General features: G+C 39.3%; 1 protein-coding gene across 7 annotated transcripts in view; it reads right to left on the reverse strand.

The window, feature by feature from the left end:
- Positions 1 to 1,637: 1,637 nt before the first annotated feature.
- MED14 (mediator complex subunit 14) overlaps positions 1,638 to 16,064 on the reverse strand; it is an 86,588-nt gene continuing 72,161 nt past the window's right edge. For all 7 annotated transcript variants that reach the window (XM_055106909.2, XM_055106911.2, XM_034950626.3 and 4 more), the window contains 6 exons: positions 15,170 to 15,405; positions 11,358 to 11,537; positions 11,157 to 11,264; positions 6,870 to 6,995; positions 6,299 to 6,491; positions 1,638 to 3,814 (listed from right to left, as the gene is read on the reverse strand). In XM_055106909.2, coding sequence (XP_054962884.1) covers positions 3,741 to 3,814; positions 6,299 to 6,491; positions 6,870 to 6,995; positions 11,157 to 11,264; positions 11,358 to 11,537; positions 15,170 to 15,405 — 917 coding nt within the window. In that variant the 3' untranslated portion in view covers positions 1,638 to 3,740. The remainder of the gene's footprint in view (positions 3,815 to 6,298; positions 6,492 to 6,869; positions 6,996 to 11,156; positions 11,265 to 11,357; positions 11,538 to 15,169; positions 15,406 to 16,064) is intronic.

Below are 16,064 nucleotides of genomic sequence, written 5' to 3' on the forward strand. Positions count from 1 at the left end.
GACCACCTAGAAGGGGGCGTTTGCCTGTTTAGGGCAACACATCACTTGGATTCTAGAAGGCTGCACACCTGAGCCAGATAAGGGCATCCTGAAGCACCTAGGAAAGGTTAGACGATAATTATCTAGTATTCTTGATTATATGATAATTAGTGCTCCTTGCACATGGAAGTCTGATTTAAGTTCCAAAGAAGTGCCACAAAGGTCAGAAGGCACTGGGATTGTCAACTCCAAGTGACAGGTCAGTTTTAGTTGTTTTTAATGAGCTTTCTGAGCTTGGAAAACATGTCAAAATTGTGTGTAGTTAAAAGCCTCTGAGGAAAGAGTCTAAACATTAAACCTTCCCGACTGTGGTTCACAGCAAAAATGTCCGGTGTTTAGGAGCACTAGCTCAGACTCAAACTGCCCCTTCTTAGCAGTTTGATCTTAAGCAACCTTAATTTGATCTCAGGCAAATTACATTTCTCTGGGCCTCCATTTACTCATTTTTAAGAAGAGGATATCAATAACCTACCACATTGGGTTGTTGTGAGGATTAAATACACATTGAAATATTAAGAAAATGCCTAGCACACAGTAAGCTCTCAGTAAATACTTGCTATTATTTTATATTGACCTAAATATGCCCTTTCATCAATCAGTTATATTCTTGGGCAAGGTATTTTAACAAATCACTGGCCACTTGGAAGTGGAGGCAACTTACAGAAAATTGTGAGCATACCATGGAGTTCCTGGAGTTGTGCAGCACAGTGCTGGTTGGCCTCTGCTAACTTTGTCTTAATAACCTCAATGCTAAATCCATCCTAAGTAAATTTAAATCACATCCTTAGACACACTGTCCATTCTCAAACCGAATGAAAAAAAAATTCCACAAGAAACAATGAAATACACATTAACATTTTCCCTCTATGTCCCTTGAATGTAAGTTCTCTTAAAATTTTCTGTATACTGATTTTATATCAAGAACACTTGGATGATAAATAAACATTAAGGTAAAATGTAATAGGCACTTCTTTTGGGGGGAAAAAACTATGAAAGGAACAACTTTTTATATTGAAATTGGATCAGAATCCAGGGTAGCAAAGTTATAACTTCTTGAAGTTATCAAATTAACCACAGTCCAAAGAATGGCTGTTAGTATCCTTTGGCTGAACAGATTACTGTGTTAATTAGAACACAGTTATTAGTGGTTCTTAAATTCAAAGTCATATAAATTTTACTTTATGCTTGCACTTAACTCACTCAGTTAATTTTCAAACATAAGGTTCGACTCCTGTTATTAGCGACTTGACACGTTCTGCTGAAGCTCTCACTTTTCTTCTAATTCTGAAAGTACTTTTATACATTCTGAAATGGCATTTCAGCAGATGGAAAAATGAAGGTGGCAAATCAGGACCAATTTCTTATTTCAAGGTTAAATTAATACTAAACCAGACTATTAATGAAAACATCTTCATCAAAATTAACTAGAGAGTTGGTAGTTCTCTGAAACTTTGTATAAATTTTATTTATTACTGTAAATACTAAAATCACATTGAAAACACCTTAAAGTTAAGTCCCAACCCGATTATTAGAGAAAATCACTTGGGCATCCAGTCCCCTTGATTGAACCCGGGTAACAAAAGAGGCAAAAGACATGATTTGTGATGAAACTTACTATTCAAATGCTAAATGTTTTCAAGCTTTAATAAGGTATATATCAATTCCAAGTACCAAGCATAATATAAAAATTCAAATTCATGGGTTTACTCTTAATAAGCATCAAAAGCAAATTTTGTGCACTGAATCCTATCTTACTCTTGATTGGCACAATGCATTCAGAGATGAGTTATAATTAGGAAAAAAGAGTGTCCACTGAATGCATCATGTGTAAAAATGCAATTAACATTTCAAAACCACATTAAAAGGGAAAATACCTAAAAAGTTAACTCTTAATAAAATTATTTGAAACAATATTATCCTGCAGATAAAAATACATTTCTTGTATATACATGTAGATTTCTACATGAAAGAAAAGATTCAGCTCCAAATAGAAAAGGGCTGACCCTTGATAAAGACATCTTAGATTGCCAAACTGATGTGATTACCACTGTAAGAACTAAAACCAGAAGGATAAAAAGGTTAAGTTAAAGGAAGGATAAAAGTTTAGTCAACTGCTCCTGAACAGTGGCAGAGTTGGGTGAGAAGTGGGAGATGAAGGCAGAAATAAGACAAAGAAGAAAGGCAAAGAAGGCCTCAACTCTGATTGAAAATGAGTGGAGAATCAAGCAAAGTTGAGAACAGATATGATATAGGTGCAGTGAGATACTTGAAACTAGAATTTGATAGTTGATAGTTATAGAAGCTCAATTAAATCATCTTGAAGTGGAATTAGACAAAGCATCTACATTTTAATAGAGAACCAGTATTACAGTGACCAGGTAACTCGGCATGGTATTATCACTTAAAAATTTTTCCTAAATACCGTGAAGTCGGTAGAAGACCATTGCATCAGACCATGTTCTTTGAAGCTTAAAAAAGTCCCTGACTGACTAGGAAAGACAGCACAGTGCTCCAAAAAGAAACCCTGCAGAGATGTATTAATACCAAAACCTCCATTTGACCCTGGACAGGCCCAGGATTCGGGATTCTTCACAATGAGGGGAATGGACCAGGTTTCTTCCAAGCAAAACATTCTATCGTTTTGTTGACAATGAATTAAATTGAATTGTTTAGAACAATCCCAATTTTGGTGGGGAAGGAAAGGAGGATAAGTTAAGCAAGATAAAGAAAGCTCACAGAAACTTCATGCAGAGGTACAGCATTAAAGTTCTTTGTTTCCTAATTAATGTTGTATGCAGAAGTATTCTGTAAACTAAATTTTCCTGACAGAAAAGTTCCCACATCCTCAACAGATGAGAATGATTGCATTATTTGGGATCCTTGATCAATATGAACCACATACTGTCCCTTCTCAAAGACTAAGTTCCTTATTTTTCACCCAAATCCTATATATTGAAAGACAACCGAGGTGCTAAATGTTAACCACTAGTCAAGTTAGGAATGTCTGAAGAAAATATATTAACCTTGACATAAAGAAGATGTTTTTGGTCAAATTTCAGACATGTATTATTATAAATTAATAACTGGCTCCATCCACCAGGTTAAAGATGAAGGGAGGGCCTAAGATGTCTCTAGAGTTTATATACACACAAGTGAGTGTCACTGTTTTGTTTTGTTTTTGACCTAGTTTTATTAAATATTGCTTCCTTGGGGTGTGTTTATAACAACTCCCAGAACATTTCATGTAAGGATTCAAAGCGGTCATATTAAAATACAGCTTCAATATAAAGTTTATCACAGTTTTACAGTATTCAAAAATGACAGACCTGCCTTAAAAAACAAAACAAAAATCAAAAAAGGACTATTACACCCAAAACATAAGAAAACAATTAAATAAACAAGTTTGGCATTTTCATAACTTTATAGTATAAAACAGAATATTAAATTTATTACTGGCAAACGGACACTGATTTATTTCCTTTGAAATGTGTCCCATTTAAACACACTATACAAGTTCATTATACAAAAGATGGATGATCATTTTGATGAAAGAAGTGCACCCTGAAAATTTTTGCCAGTTTAGAATATTTAGCTCTTAAAGTTTTTTAAAAAAGTCCTTTTCCTTTTTTAAACTGAAGGCTGAATTCAGATTTTTTTTGTTGTCTCATCTGTCAGCCTTCCTGGTTTAAAAACAATAGTGTCTATGGACGCCCACCAGGGGGCAGTGTAAGATTAGCCATTAAATCACGAACAGCTGCAAATATTGTGCATTCACCTGCAACAGAGAAAAATGGTCATTAGCTATTCGCAACACAGGAAAGATGTTAACACACCGGTAAGGGAAGGGGTAATTAAATCTAAAATTAGTGAGAACTTTAAAGATCAAAATAAAAGACAATTTTAACTGCCCAGATTATTGGGGATTAAGCTGTGGTGTTAAGTATCAGATTATATTTGGTTTGGATTTTTTTTCTCAGGAGGAAACTTCAAGCAAGTCCCAGTTAGGTTTGTATTTAGGAAGATATGTCTAGAGTTTCTGTTTAGAAATACTGTAGCATTAGATAAGCCTTTGAAGTTGGGCTTTAAGGCTACTGAGTGCTTATAAGGGTATTTTGGATATCATTAAAACATCTAGTTTATATTTATGCATTAGTTACAACTTTGGTGGTATCTTTCAAACGTTGCATTAAAGGCCAGATAAAAATGTTTAGGACAGCGCTGTCCAATAGAACTTTTTGTGATGATGGAAATGTTGTATAAGTGTGCCATGGCTATTAAGCACTTGTAATATAGCTAGTGTGACTGAGGAACTGAATTTAAAGTTTTATTTAATTTTCATCAACTTAAATTTAAATAGCCACATGCTGGCTAGTGGCAGTTATACTGGACAGTGCATGTCTCTGACATCTATTGGAGTTTTCTCCCAAAATTCAAGGAAATGGTCAACTTCCAGAGTTCAACATTAAAATCAATTAAATACAAAAATGATTTTCTTAAAAGCACTTCATCAGAAGAGAAGTGATGGGTGTGGGAGGTGGGGTGGGAGACTGAAGTATGGTACACCAACAATCCAAAAACAGGATTTGTGGGTGGGGAGGGTGCTGGCGATTCATCCTGTCAACTTCTCCTTTGCTCAAAGAAACCAAATACTCTGCTTCTTGTAATTATTATAAGTATTTAAATATTATAAACCAAAAGCTGGATCCCTTCCTCTACAGCATGGTCTAACACTGTATACAGTGGCTGAAAGTGGGAGAACTGAAGACCTCATGTGAACCATGGCCTTTCAGCAAAGGGCAGGATGTGCAGTGATCCTGTGCACATGAGAAGGTACAGAAAGAAAAAGGAAATCCAAAGGTCTGCCCAGTCCAAGGGGGGAAAAAAATGAAAACACTTCCAAAATATCTCAACAATTTCTGAAAAGGAGAAGTATTGTTTTTTAAAAAACACATTTTCATTACTGATAGGCAAGAAAACTTGCTTGATCCCAATAGGATCAAAACATTTTCCTTTTAATTTTAAATTCCACAAGACATAATACATAAAAACACATAAGATAATGACAGCCATCTGCTTGTGAAGGAATGGTGTGTATTATCAAGGTTCTACTGGACTGTTACTTTGAGAATTCTGATAGCTTTAAACTTTGATTCTTGAGGACCTATTTTTAGCTGAAAGAAGAGAGAAGTCAAAGGATGAAAGCAGAAAATTGTAAGAAGTAGAAGAAGTATTACAACAAAAGAAGCACACCCTTCTCTACTGCCCAGTGTATTCCTTATACATTAAAGTGAGAACTCGCCTGCATATCCAATGTGGGGAAACAAATAGCTAAATATATCATTTCTCTCCTGATTCCTAGTTCTAGAAAACTTTGGACACTGTAGTACCTAAAAATGTTTCAGAGAACAACTTTCCCTCATTTAAAAACATAATTGTTATTTAACTATTCTAAACAGAGAGAGATACAGAGAACTTCCTTAATATTAGAAATAAGCAAATTTTAAATTTCCTTAATATTAGAAATGAGCAAAATGGAAGAAAAGTTCTCTTTGCTGAGCTTTGTATTTTGCAACCCCAAATTTAGCACTGCCAGGAGTTACGTGTTAAGTGAAGTCTACTCCAGTATTGCAGGGACCTTGTTTATCTTTCTAGAAACATTCTGGTTTCCTCGGAAATGTTCAGTTTGAGAGCTTCATTGTGCACATGGTGAAAAGGTTCACTTGCACCCACCTGACACTTATATAAGAAGCCCAAAAAAGCAGTAATGCCATTTGTATCAGCTTTTATTCTTCACAAAACATTTAGAAGATACAGAACTTTTAATAATATTCTTCTATTCGTGATTGAACCATGAAATATGAGAAACCAACATGCATTTCAACTTTGTGATGTACAGAGTGGCAGGTATTGATGGTAGGGCAGGAATTCACAGCCGTGGAAAATTCTATCATCCTAACCTAGGTCTTTGTGGCAATGTGTGCTATAAATACAAGCTTCTGGCATTAGCAACTGGGTCAGTCCCAATAGTAAATCACTAACAAAAAGTCCAGGCAGCAGAGAAATGGACAAAAATGAAGAACCAGTGAGAAAGGAAGAAAGCGACAGGCAGACATTAAGAGGGCCACGGCAACCAGACCTCTATTGCTATGACTGGGTGGTAGAGTAGGTAAGGAGGGAGAAGAGAAGAGGAGAAAGGGGTGTCTCTCAAAAGAACTTTTATAACATATATGCAATAAAATATTGTCTACTGGTCATGTACCTTGTCGTGGTGGATTCATCTCTGCAAACCTCTTCAGAATGTTGCTGACCATCATGGGAGCAGCAACAGAAGAGTTCTGCTGTCTGGGAATGTCTGCCTGCTGGGTTGTACCTGAAGCCATGTCATAAATGATTGGAACTATAATACTAACAGGTTCTTGGGGAGGGACCGATGTTTTCTGAGTTAGTTGAAGCTGTATACACACAACACACACAAAGAGAATAAAAACATCATAAAACATCTGTCTAAATGTATCAAAGGTACTATCATTTACTATACTTTCAGATTAAGATAAGCAAGCAAAAGAAAATTACACATGACAAGAAAAGTGACAAACAACTGAATATTATGGTTAAGATGCAACTGTGCTACACAATTACCTGGTTCAATAAATTTCTGTTTTATTACTAAAGGAACCAGGATGTCATGACATCTATGCTGACAATTAAGGAATCCTGGCCTCTATTTGGCAACAAGAGATAATTTATGCAGTTATCCAAAAGTTGCTCTATTATCACGTGGCATTTCCCTCAGAAGCTCTGTACATGCACACATGCTGGGTGGTACTTACAAAAAATAGCATTTTGGATTTCAGCACCACAGCAGGCGTCCCAGGAGGTGCAATCGGCGGCGCGCTGGGAGGGATCGTCAGGCAAAACTGAACATTCCATTTTAGCTGTGTTGCTTGGTCAGGGAACTATTTTGAGGGGGAAAAATCAAGATAAAGGCATATAAACATTTAAAATCATATTCTAGGTAGGAAAGTCTGAGAGGTTAGAATTTTGTTTCATACCCAATTATTAACAGAACATAAAGTTAATAACTGCACTTTTTCAAAACAAATACATACATGAAGTTGCTAACTGAAAAGTCAACTGTGGACTTATGTAAGATTTTCCCCTTCCTTCCCTCCCACTTCGTTAATTTCTAAGGCCTATGGATTCGGCTTCTGCAGGGTCTCTGACATCTGTTCCCTCCTCTCTATATTCATTGAGGCCACCATGTGCAGGGCTTTATTACTTCTCCTGTGCTCCCCTAACAGCTCTTTCCAGTGGCTGCCTCTTCCAGTCCATCCTCATACCACCATCAGATATAGGTCCTACAACATGGTTCCAGTCAAGCTCACAAATGTTCAGTGACATTTAGTGACACATGCTATCCCCCTACCACCCACAACTGAGGACCAACACCTAGCATTCAAGGCCCTTCTTAACTGTGCCAATCTAGACTTCCCAGTCCTGTTTCCAACTCTTTGCCTAAACAAACTAGTCAAACTGTGTGAAAGATTTTTAAATTATATCCATTGGTGCTTTTTTAGCCACATAAATATTTACTCCTTTAAAAATTCAAATGGATTTCTTTTTGACATAAATAATGTTTCCTACAGCCTATTAGATCAGAAGCCAAATGTTGAGACTATTAGCAAAAGAACACTGTTGCCCCAATATTTATAGTAAAACGCTAACTAAAAAAAGAGTGAGGTAATTGAAGTTACTCAAATCAACACTAGAAACATTAAAATGAAAAGACCACTGTAAGACTGAAAAAAATACATCAGCTGCCATCTGGATTCCATCCATATAACTACATACTTTCACAGTATAAATCTCCCCATACAGAGAAGATTGATTATATGATAAATGAGCATCTGAAAAAGTTGGATCCATACCTCCTCATATTTGACACCAAAACAAAGTGAGACCCTGTCTCAAAATAAATAAATAAAAATATATTTAAAAATTTAAATAATTAAAAAAAGGAATCCAAATGGTATTAGAAAAAAAACTTTGGGAGGATTATTTCAAAATCTGGGAGTGAGAAGAATCTAACAATGATACAAAATCAGGAAAACTTAAAAACCAATATTGATACATTTCACTATTTAAAAGAAAATTTTGCATAGCTAAACCTACCAAAAAGTCAAGTCAAAACACAAATGAAAAACGCGGAAAAAATATTTACAATGAATATCCCAAGGGGCTAACTTCGCTAATGTACATACCCAATTCCTACAAATCAAAAGACCTAAAAATCTACAAATTAGAAAGACCCAAAGTCTAAACGCTGATAAAACTGTTGACAAGGATGTGGGAAAAAGCCAGTACTCTCACTGCTGGTGGGAATATAAACTGGCATAACCTCTATGGAGAACAATTTGGCAAAATCTACCAAAATTACAATTACATATATCCTCCGACCCAACAATTCTACAGGTATACTGGCACATCCATAAAAAGGCTCTTTATTGTGGCACTGTTTGTAACAGCAAAATATCAGAAGAAACCAAAATGGCCAACAAGTTGGGACTACTCAGCAATTTTAATACATTCATCTAATGAAATACTAAGCTTTGTTAAACAACAGAAAACAAACACATCCTTCATATACTGATATGGAAATATCTCCAAGATTTGTTCAGTGAATAAAGCAAGATGCTCCTCCATTTCGAGCAATATGCCAGGTTAGATATCCTGGAAATCACATCCACCACAAACACTAAAAATACTGGGGGTGGAAAGGCATCTTTTTATTTTTTATTTTTTGAGACGGAGTCTTGCTCTGTCACCCAGGCTGGAGTGCAATGATGTGATCTCGGCTCACTGCAGCCTCTGCCTTCTGGGTTCGAGCGATTCTCCTGCCTCAGCCTCCTGTGCAGCTGGGATTACAGGTGCCCGTCACCACACCTGGCTAATTCTTTGTATTTTTAGTAGAGATGGAGTTTCACCATGTTGGCCAGGATGGTCTCAAACTCCCAACCTCACGTGATCCACCCGCCTTGGCCTCCTAAAGTGCTGGGATTACAGGCATGAGCCCCCATGCCCAGCCAAAAGCCATCTTTTTAAATGCTATTATGCACTGAATTGCGCACCTGAAGAAGACATGAAGTCCTAACCCCCAGCACCCATGAATATGATCTTATCTGAAAACCAGGTCTTTGGAGATGTAATCAAATTAAGATGAGGTCATTAGAATGGTCCCTAATCCAATATGACTGTTGTCCTTTATAAGAAGAGAAGAGACACAGGCAGAGACACACACAGAGAGAACACCATGTGACGACAGAGGCAGAGGTTGCAGTAGCTAAGGAATACCAAAGACCGCTGGAACCACCTGAAGCTAAGAGAAACGCATGGAATAGATTCAACCCTAGGGTCTTCAGAGAGCATGGCCCCACTGACCCCTTGGTTTAGGATTTCTGGTCTCCAGAACCATGAGAGAATAAACTCCTATTGTTTTAAGCCACTCAGCTTGCCGTAATTTGTTGTGGCAGCCCTAAAAAACGAACACGAATGCAGACTGAGCTATGCAGAAACTAAGGGAAATCCCCCAAGGGCCAACAACAAACCAAGAACAGATATTCAGTGCTCTGAAGGCAGCTGCTGCCCACGGAGCATCTTGCTGTCTCTTACTTTGCACTTCGGATTGACTGATTGATTGATTTTTTTGGAGATGTAGTCTCACTTGGTCGTCCAGGTTGGAGTGCAGTGTCATGATCTCGGCTCACTGCAACCTCTGCCTCCTGGGTTCAGGCAATTCTCCTGCCTCAGCCTCCCAAGTAGTTGGGACTACAGGCTTGTGCCACCACGCCTGGCTAATTTTTTTGTATTTTTAGTAGAGACGAGGTTTCACCATGTTGCCCAAGCTGGTCTGGAACTCCTGAGCTCAGGAAATCGGCCCGCCTCAGCCTTCCAAAGTGCTAGGATTACAGGCGTGAGCCACCGTGCACGGCCTTTTTTTTGTGTGTGTGAGACAGTCTCACTCCATCACCCAAGCTGGAGTGCAGTGGCATGATCTCGGCTCACTGCAACCTCCGCCTCCCGGGTTCAAGCGATTTTTCTGCCTCAGCCTCCCAAGTAGCTGGGACTACAGGCTGTGCCACCATGCCTAGCTAATTTTTTAGTATTTTTAGTAGAGACAGGGTTTCACCACATTGCCCAGGCTGGTCTCGAGCTCCTGAGCTCAGGCAATCTGCCTGCCTCAGCCTCCCAAAGTACTAGAATTACAGGTATGAGCCACCGCACCCGGCCTGCACTTCAGTTTTAATAGCTATTCAGGACACAAAGTCTAGGACCAACAAAGCTGAGGAGTCAGATTTTTAAAAATTATATGTTATAAATTTATACATAAACCATCTCATAATAAAAATGGAAAAAAGTACAAAACAGGATGTGTAAATATCATTTCATTTAAAATATTTATAAGAAGGCCACGCACAGTGGCTCACACCTGTAATCCCAGCACTTTGGGAGGCCAAGGTGGGTGGATCACTTGAGACCTGAAGTCTGAGACCAGCCTGAGCAACACGGTGAAACTCCGTCTCTACAAAAAAAAAAAAAAAAAAAAAAAAGCCAGGCGCGGTGGCGTGCACCTGTAGTCCCAACTACTCAGGAGGCTGAGGTGGGAGAATCACCTGAGCCCCAGAGGTCGAGGGTGCAGGGAACTGAGATCTCATCACTGCACTCCAGCCTGGGTATCGGAGTGAGATCCTGCCTCAATCAATCAAAAGTTTATGAGAGCAATGTTATTTGCTTTTATGAATGGACCATCTCTGGAAGGAGAGGCAAGCCATGGTAACTCTGGTTGGCCAGAAGACAGTTGGACAGGGATAGAGGGGACAGGGATAGCTAGACAGGAACTGATGGGAAATTTCTCACTATATTATCTTGTTTTAAATTCAAAAGATAAAACAGAATTGTGTTACCTATTCAAAGATAAATAAAATTTAAGTTAAAAATTAAGAATTTAAGAGAAAAATAGAAGAAACTACATAGATGGGTGAAAACCAATAAACACTGCTCCCACCAAGTCTAACCTCCTCAAACAAACCTTGCTAGAAATGTATATCTCTGTGACTTACCAGCTCCAGCTTCATAATGTGCACACAATCCCTGAGGATGTGTGTAGGAGCTCCTAATAGCTTGGTGAAGGCTATTAACGTATTAGCTTTAAATGGTGGTCCTGCAACCTACAGGGATAAATAAAGCAAGTTACTCTTCATTCTACATTAATGCTTCTGTTTCATTAATTATATTCAAATTATGCACTATTAAACACATACTCTTGTTTCAAAGAATTTCTCCAAAACTTGAAGTTCATCAGGTTTCCACTGTCCTGCATTTTCAGGTGTCACTTTTAGCTGAAGCGTTTGGTTGGTTTTGGGACTAAGGGCTACTCTGCATTTCAGTGCATCAGTCTTAAACATGATCACTCCGGGTTCATTAGAATTTATCAGCTGCAGCTACAAAACAAGGACACATCAAATTAACATGTAAGTCAAAGAGAAAATGAAGATGTTACTGAGAGAATTGTTCCAAAAGGAAAACCACTAAGTTGATATCTATTCCAAAACAAAGGCACCTACAGCATTGAGCATCAACTGCTGGCAACACTGCAAAAAGAGATGCGATCAGACATTATGTGCCTCTTGATGGAAGAACATAACTCTACCTATGAAGTATTCTTGCAAAACAACATAAAAAAACTTGAGCCTGAATTCATGCAGTAGTTTGATCCAGAGGACTGACCAATGTGATAGAAAACATAGGGATCAAAAAAATACTAAGTGATTCCGAATTGCATAAGGATGAAGGAGAACTAGATGGGGGAACCAAAAGTTTGAAGGGGCCTTAGAAAAACTTATTTCGGTTCTGATTCAAAGTGTAAAAAATGAGACAACCTGGGAAATCTGGGTATTAACTAGATATGTGATACAGAAATTATTTTTTTTAGGTATGAGAATGGTGCAGGTTGTGTTTTTTGTTTTGTTTTGTTTTAAGAGTCTATACTTTTTAGAGACATATGCAAAAATTTTTATGCAAGAAATTATGTCTGAGATTTGCTGTGAAAATCTGGGGGGAGGAGTTCTAGATGAAACAATACTGATATTAGTTAACTGTTGGAGGTGGGTGGTGAGAGTACAGAAGTTCATTATACCATTCTACTTCTGTATATGCTGAACATTTTCCACAATTTTTTTTTTTTTTTTTTTTTGAGACGGAGTCTCGCTCTGTCGCCCAGGCTGGAGTGCAGTGGCGCGATCTCGGCTCACTGCAAGCTCCGCCTCCCGGGTTCACGCCATTCTCCTGCCTCAGCCTCCCGAGTAGCTGGGACTACAGGCGCCCGCTACCACGCCCGGCTAATTTTTTTGTATTTTTAGTAGAGACGGGGTTTCACCATGTTAGCCAGGATGGTCTCGATCTCCTGACCTCGTGATCCGCCCACCTCGGCCTCCCAAAGTGCTGGGATTACAGGCGTGAGCCACCGCGCCCGGCCTGCACAATATTTTTTTTTAAAGTGGCACATTAGAAAAAAAGAAGACAGAGTACAATTACCAAAGGTTAGATCTGGATTAGGCTCTTATTCTAGCCCCGGGGGTTGACAAACTTTTTCTGTAAAGTGTTATATAGAAAAAGTTGCAGGTTTTATGCACTATATGGTCTCTGTCACAATTATTCAATGTTGTCATCACAGCTGAAAGCAGCTATAGACAATAAATAAATGAACAGGTGTGGCTGTGTTCCAATAAAACTTTATTTACAAAAACAGGTGGTAAGGACATAGCACCAGGGGCCGTAGTTTACTGACCCGTTTTAGCAGAGTATGTTGATTATGCAGCTGAGCAAAATGAGGCCAAAGAGCTGAAAGCTTACATAGATGGTAAGTGGCATAGCTGAGGCTAGATCCCGGGTCTGATGATTACCATTTTGAGTGCTATTTTAGTTTATTTTATTATTTTTCTTTCTTTTCTTTTGAATGCTAATTTATTCAAAAACGTTTCCCCACCAAATCTTAGTATGAAGGTTGCAAAATGGCTTTACACTAAACATGGAGTGAATATTTTAAACATTCACCATTTTTAATTCTTTTTTTATTTTTTGAGACGGAGTCTCGCTCTGTTGCCCAGGCTGGAGTGCAGTGTCACGATCTCGGCTCACTGCAACCTCTGCCTCCCAGGTTCAAGCGATTCTCCTGCCTCAGTCTCCCGAGTAGCTGGAATTACAGGCATGTGCCACCACACCCAGATAATTTTTGTTTTTCGTTTGTTTTGAGAGTCTCGCTCTGTCTGCTCAGGCTGGAGTACAGTGGCACGATCTCGGCTCACTGCAACCTCTGCCTCCCGGGTTCAAATGATTCTCATGCTTCAGCCACCCAAGTAGCTGCGATTACAGGCGTGCACCACCACACCCAGCTAATTTTTGTGTTTCCAGTAGAGATGGGATTTCACCATGTTGGCCAGGCTGGTCTCGAACTCCTGGGCTCAAGTGATCCGCCTGCCTCAGCCTCCCAAAGTACTGGGATTACAGGCATGAGCCACCGCGCCTGGCCTTGTATTTTCAGTAGAGATGGGGTGTCGCCATGTTGGCCAGGCTGGTCTCAAACTCCTGACCTCAAGTGATCCGCCCACCTCAGTCTCCCAAAGTGCTGGGATTACAGGCATGAGCCACTGTGCCCGGCCTAAACATTCACCATTTTGACTACCTCATTAGCACATGCATCTACCAATAATAACAGTAATTATAAATAATGAAAATGCCAAGACAGTATATTAAGGGCTTTACATGAAATATCTCAAATTCACACAACTGTTATCAGTTAGGTAAATACTATTATCTGAAGAAATTTGCCTAAGCACACATTAGCAGGTAGTATGGCTGGCTACAAACCCAGGCAGCCTGACTCTAGAACTGGTGCTCTCAATTATAAATTATCTCCTAAGGCTATCAGCATAGGATAAGTTAGAAGTCTCTTTTCTTCTTTTTTTTTTTTAGAAGTCTTTTTTCTACAAGAGTTTTTAAAAATTCAATTGTTCATTTATTTATTTATTTATGAGACACAGTCTCACTCTGTTGCCCAGGCTGGAGTGCAGTGGCGCGATCTTGGCTCACTGCAACCTCCGCCTCCCAGGTTCAAGCAATTCTCCTGCCTCAACCTCCCATATAGCTGGGATTATAGGTGCGCACCACCATGCCTGGCTAATTTTTGTATTTTTTAGTAGACGACGGGGTTTCATCATGTTGCCCAGGCTGGTCTTGAACTCCTGACCTCAAGAGATCTGCCCACCTCAGCCTCTCAAAGTGCTGGGATTACAGGCGTGAGCCACCGTGCCCGTCTTGTTCACATATTTAAAAAGAAGCTTTTGTCCTTGTAACCATAAATAATTTTCTTCAAATTTTTTTTCTCTTTTTATTTTTTTAGAGACAGGGTCTCACTCGATCACCCAGGACAGAGTGCAGCAGCATGATCACAGCTCACTGTAACCTGGAACTCCTGGTCTCAAGCAATCCTCCTGCCTCAACCTCCCAAGTAGCTAGGACTACAGGTACATGCCTGCTAATTTTTTAAATTTTTTGTAGAGAGAGGGTCTTGCTATATTGCCTAGGGTGGTCTGGAACTCTTGGGCTCAGTGATCCTCCTGCCTCAGCCTTCCAAAGTGCTGGGATTACAGGTATAAGCCACCACACCCAGCCAATTATTTTATTTCAATAAAGACTCAGAGTCAAAATCAGCCTCCCCGCACGGGCACTCCAGAAGGCAAATAATTACTGGTATGCTATTCTCTGCAAGGCCAGATCCTGTGCGCAGCGCTCCTGTGTGCTGCAGAAATCTATCTCCAGGTCCATGTTAGCCACACAACATAGAAGCCACAGCACAGCAAACTGTATAATGCAGAAATATGTTAACATAAGAATGGAAAAGAAAATAATGGAGTCCATTTTTAATGCCAGGTTAGGGTGAAAATCATAATTCTAACAAGCTTGTTAAAGGAGGGAAGGTGAAGGAATGTCACGTTAGTTCAGATCCTATCCTGCAGGACAATTTAGCATTTTACCCTTAACAATCACCACTTAGAAGGTCACTAGGTACCCATACCGTTTCTTGTTGAATAATTCTTTGAAGATGTCGTCTCATGATGACTGATCCAAGGAATCTCTCAAGTGGAGAACAAAGGTAACTACCTGCCAGGCCGGGCACAAGGCCTGGAGTTGGAGAGGGCAGCAGTAAAATGTTCAAGGCACTGTGAGTGAGGATGGTAGGTATGGATGCCGCCCAAGAGCGCTGAGGTAGTTTACGAGGTGGAGGCATGTTTGTTGGCATTGTTTGAGAACCTTTTGGGAAGGAAAACATGTTATGTCATTTACAAATACATACTATCTCATTGCTTCCTGTTTTGCTTTCATCATAAATCTTTGATGTTCTAAATCATTCTGTACTGTTTTAGTTACTCCTTGTGGTGTAACAATCATGTATTAACAACCTGTTAGCAAAAATGGCCACTATTTTTCTCCTTCTTATATCCAGGCCCCTTGCAATGTGACTTTGCAGCAACTCCTTTAAGGGGTGGACTCTATTTCTCCACCTGAAACCTGGCTGGCCTAGTGACTTGCTTCTGACCAACAGAATGTGGTGGAAGTGACACTGGGCTAGTTGTAGGCCTTAGCTTCTACTCCCTGCCTTAAAATCCTGTTGAGCCACCATGTGAACAAACCTCAGATCAAGTGTGAAACCACACAAAGCAGAGAGAAACCTTGCCATCTGAGGCCATCTAGTCCCAAACCAACCCAGCAGCTGACTACAGACACATGAGTGAGCTGCCCAGCAGAGTCTGAAAGAATCACTCAGCTGTGCTTAGTCTAAACTGCCAACCTGCAGAATTGTGAACCAATATATAACAATCATATATTGTTTTAAGCCACTAAATGTAGCAAAAGCTAACCAATAAATGTGTACAATTCTCTTCTCTGTTATTATGTGTGATATTGTGAAA

This window comes from Pan paniscus, chromosome X (assembly GCF_029289425.2).
Source record: "Pan paniscus chromosome X, NHGRI_mPanPan1-v2.0_pri, whole genome shotgun sequence".
Classification (NCBI taxonomy): Eukaryota; Metazoa; Chordata; class Mammalia; order Primates; family Hominidae; genus Pan; species Pan paniscus.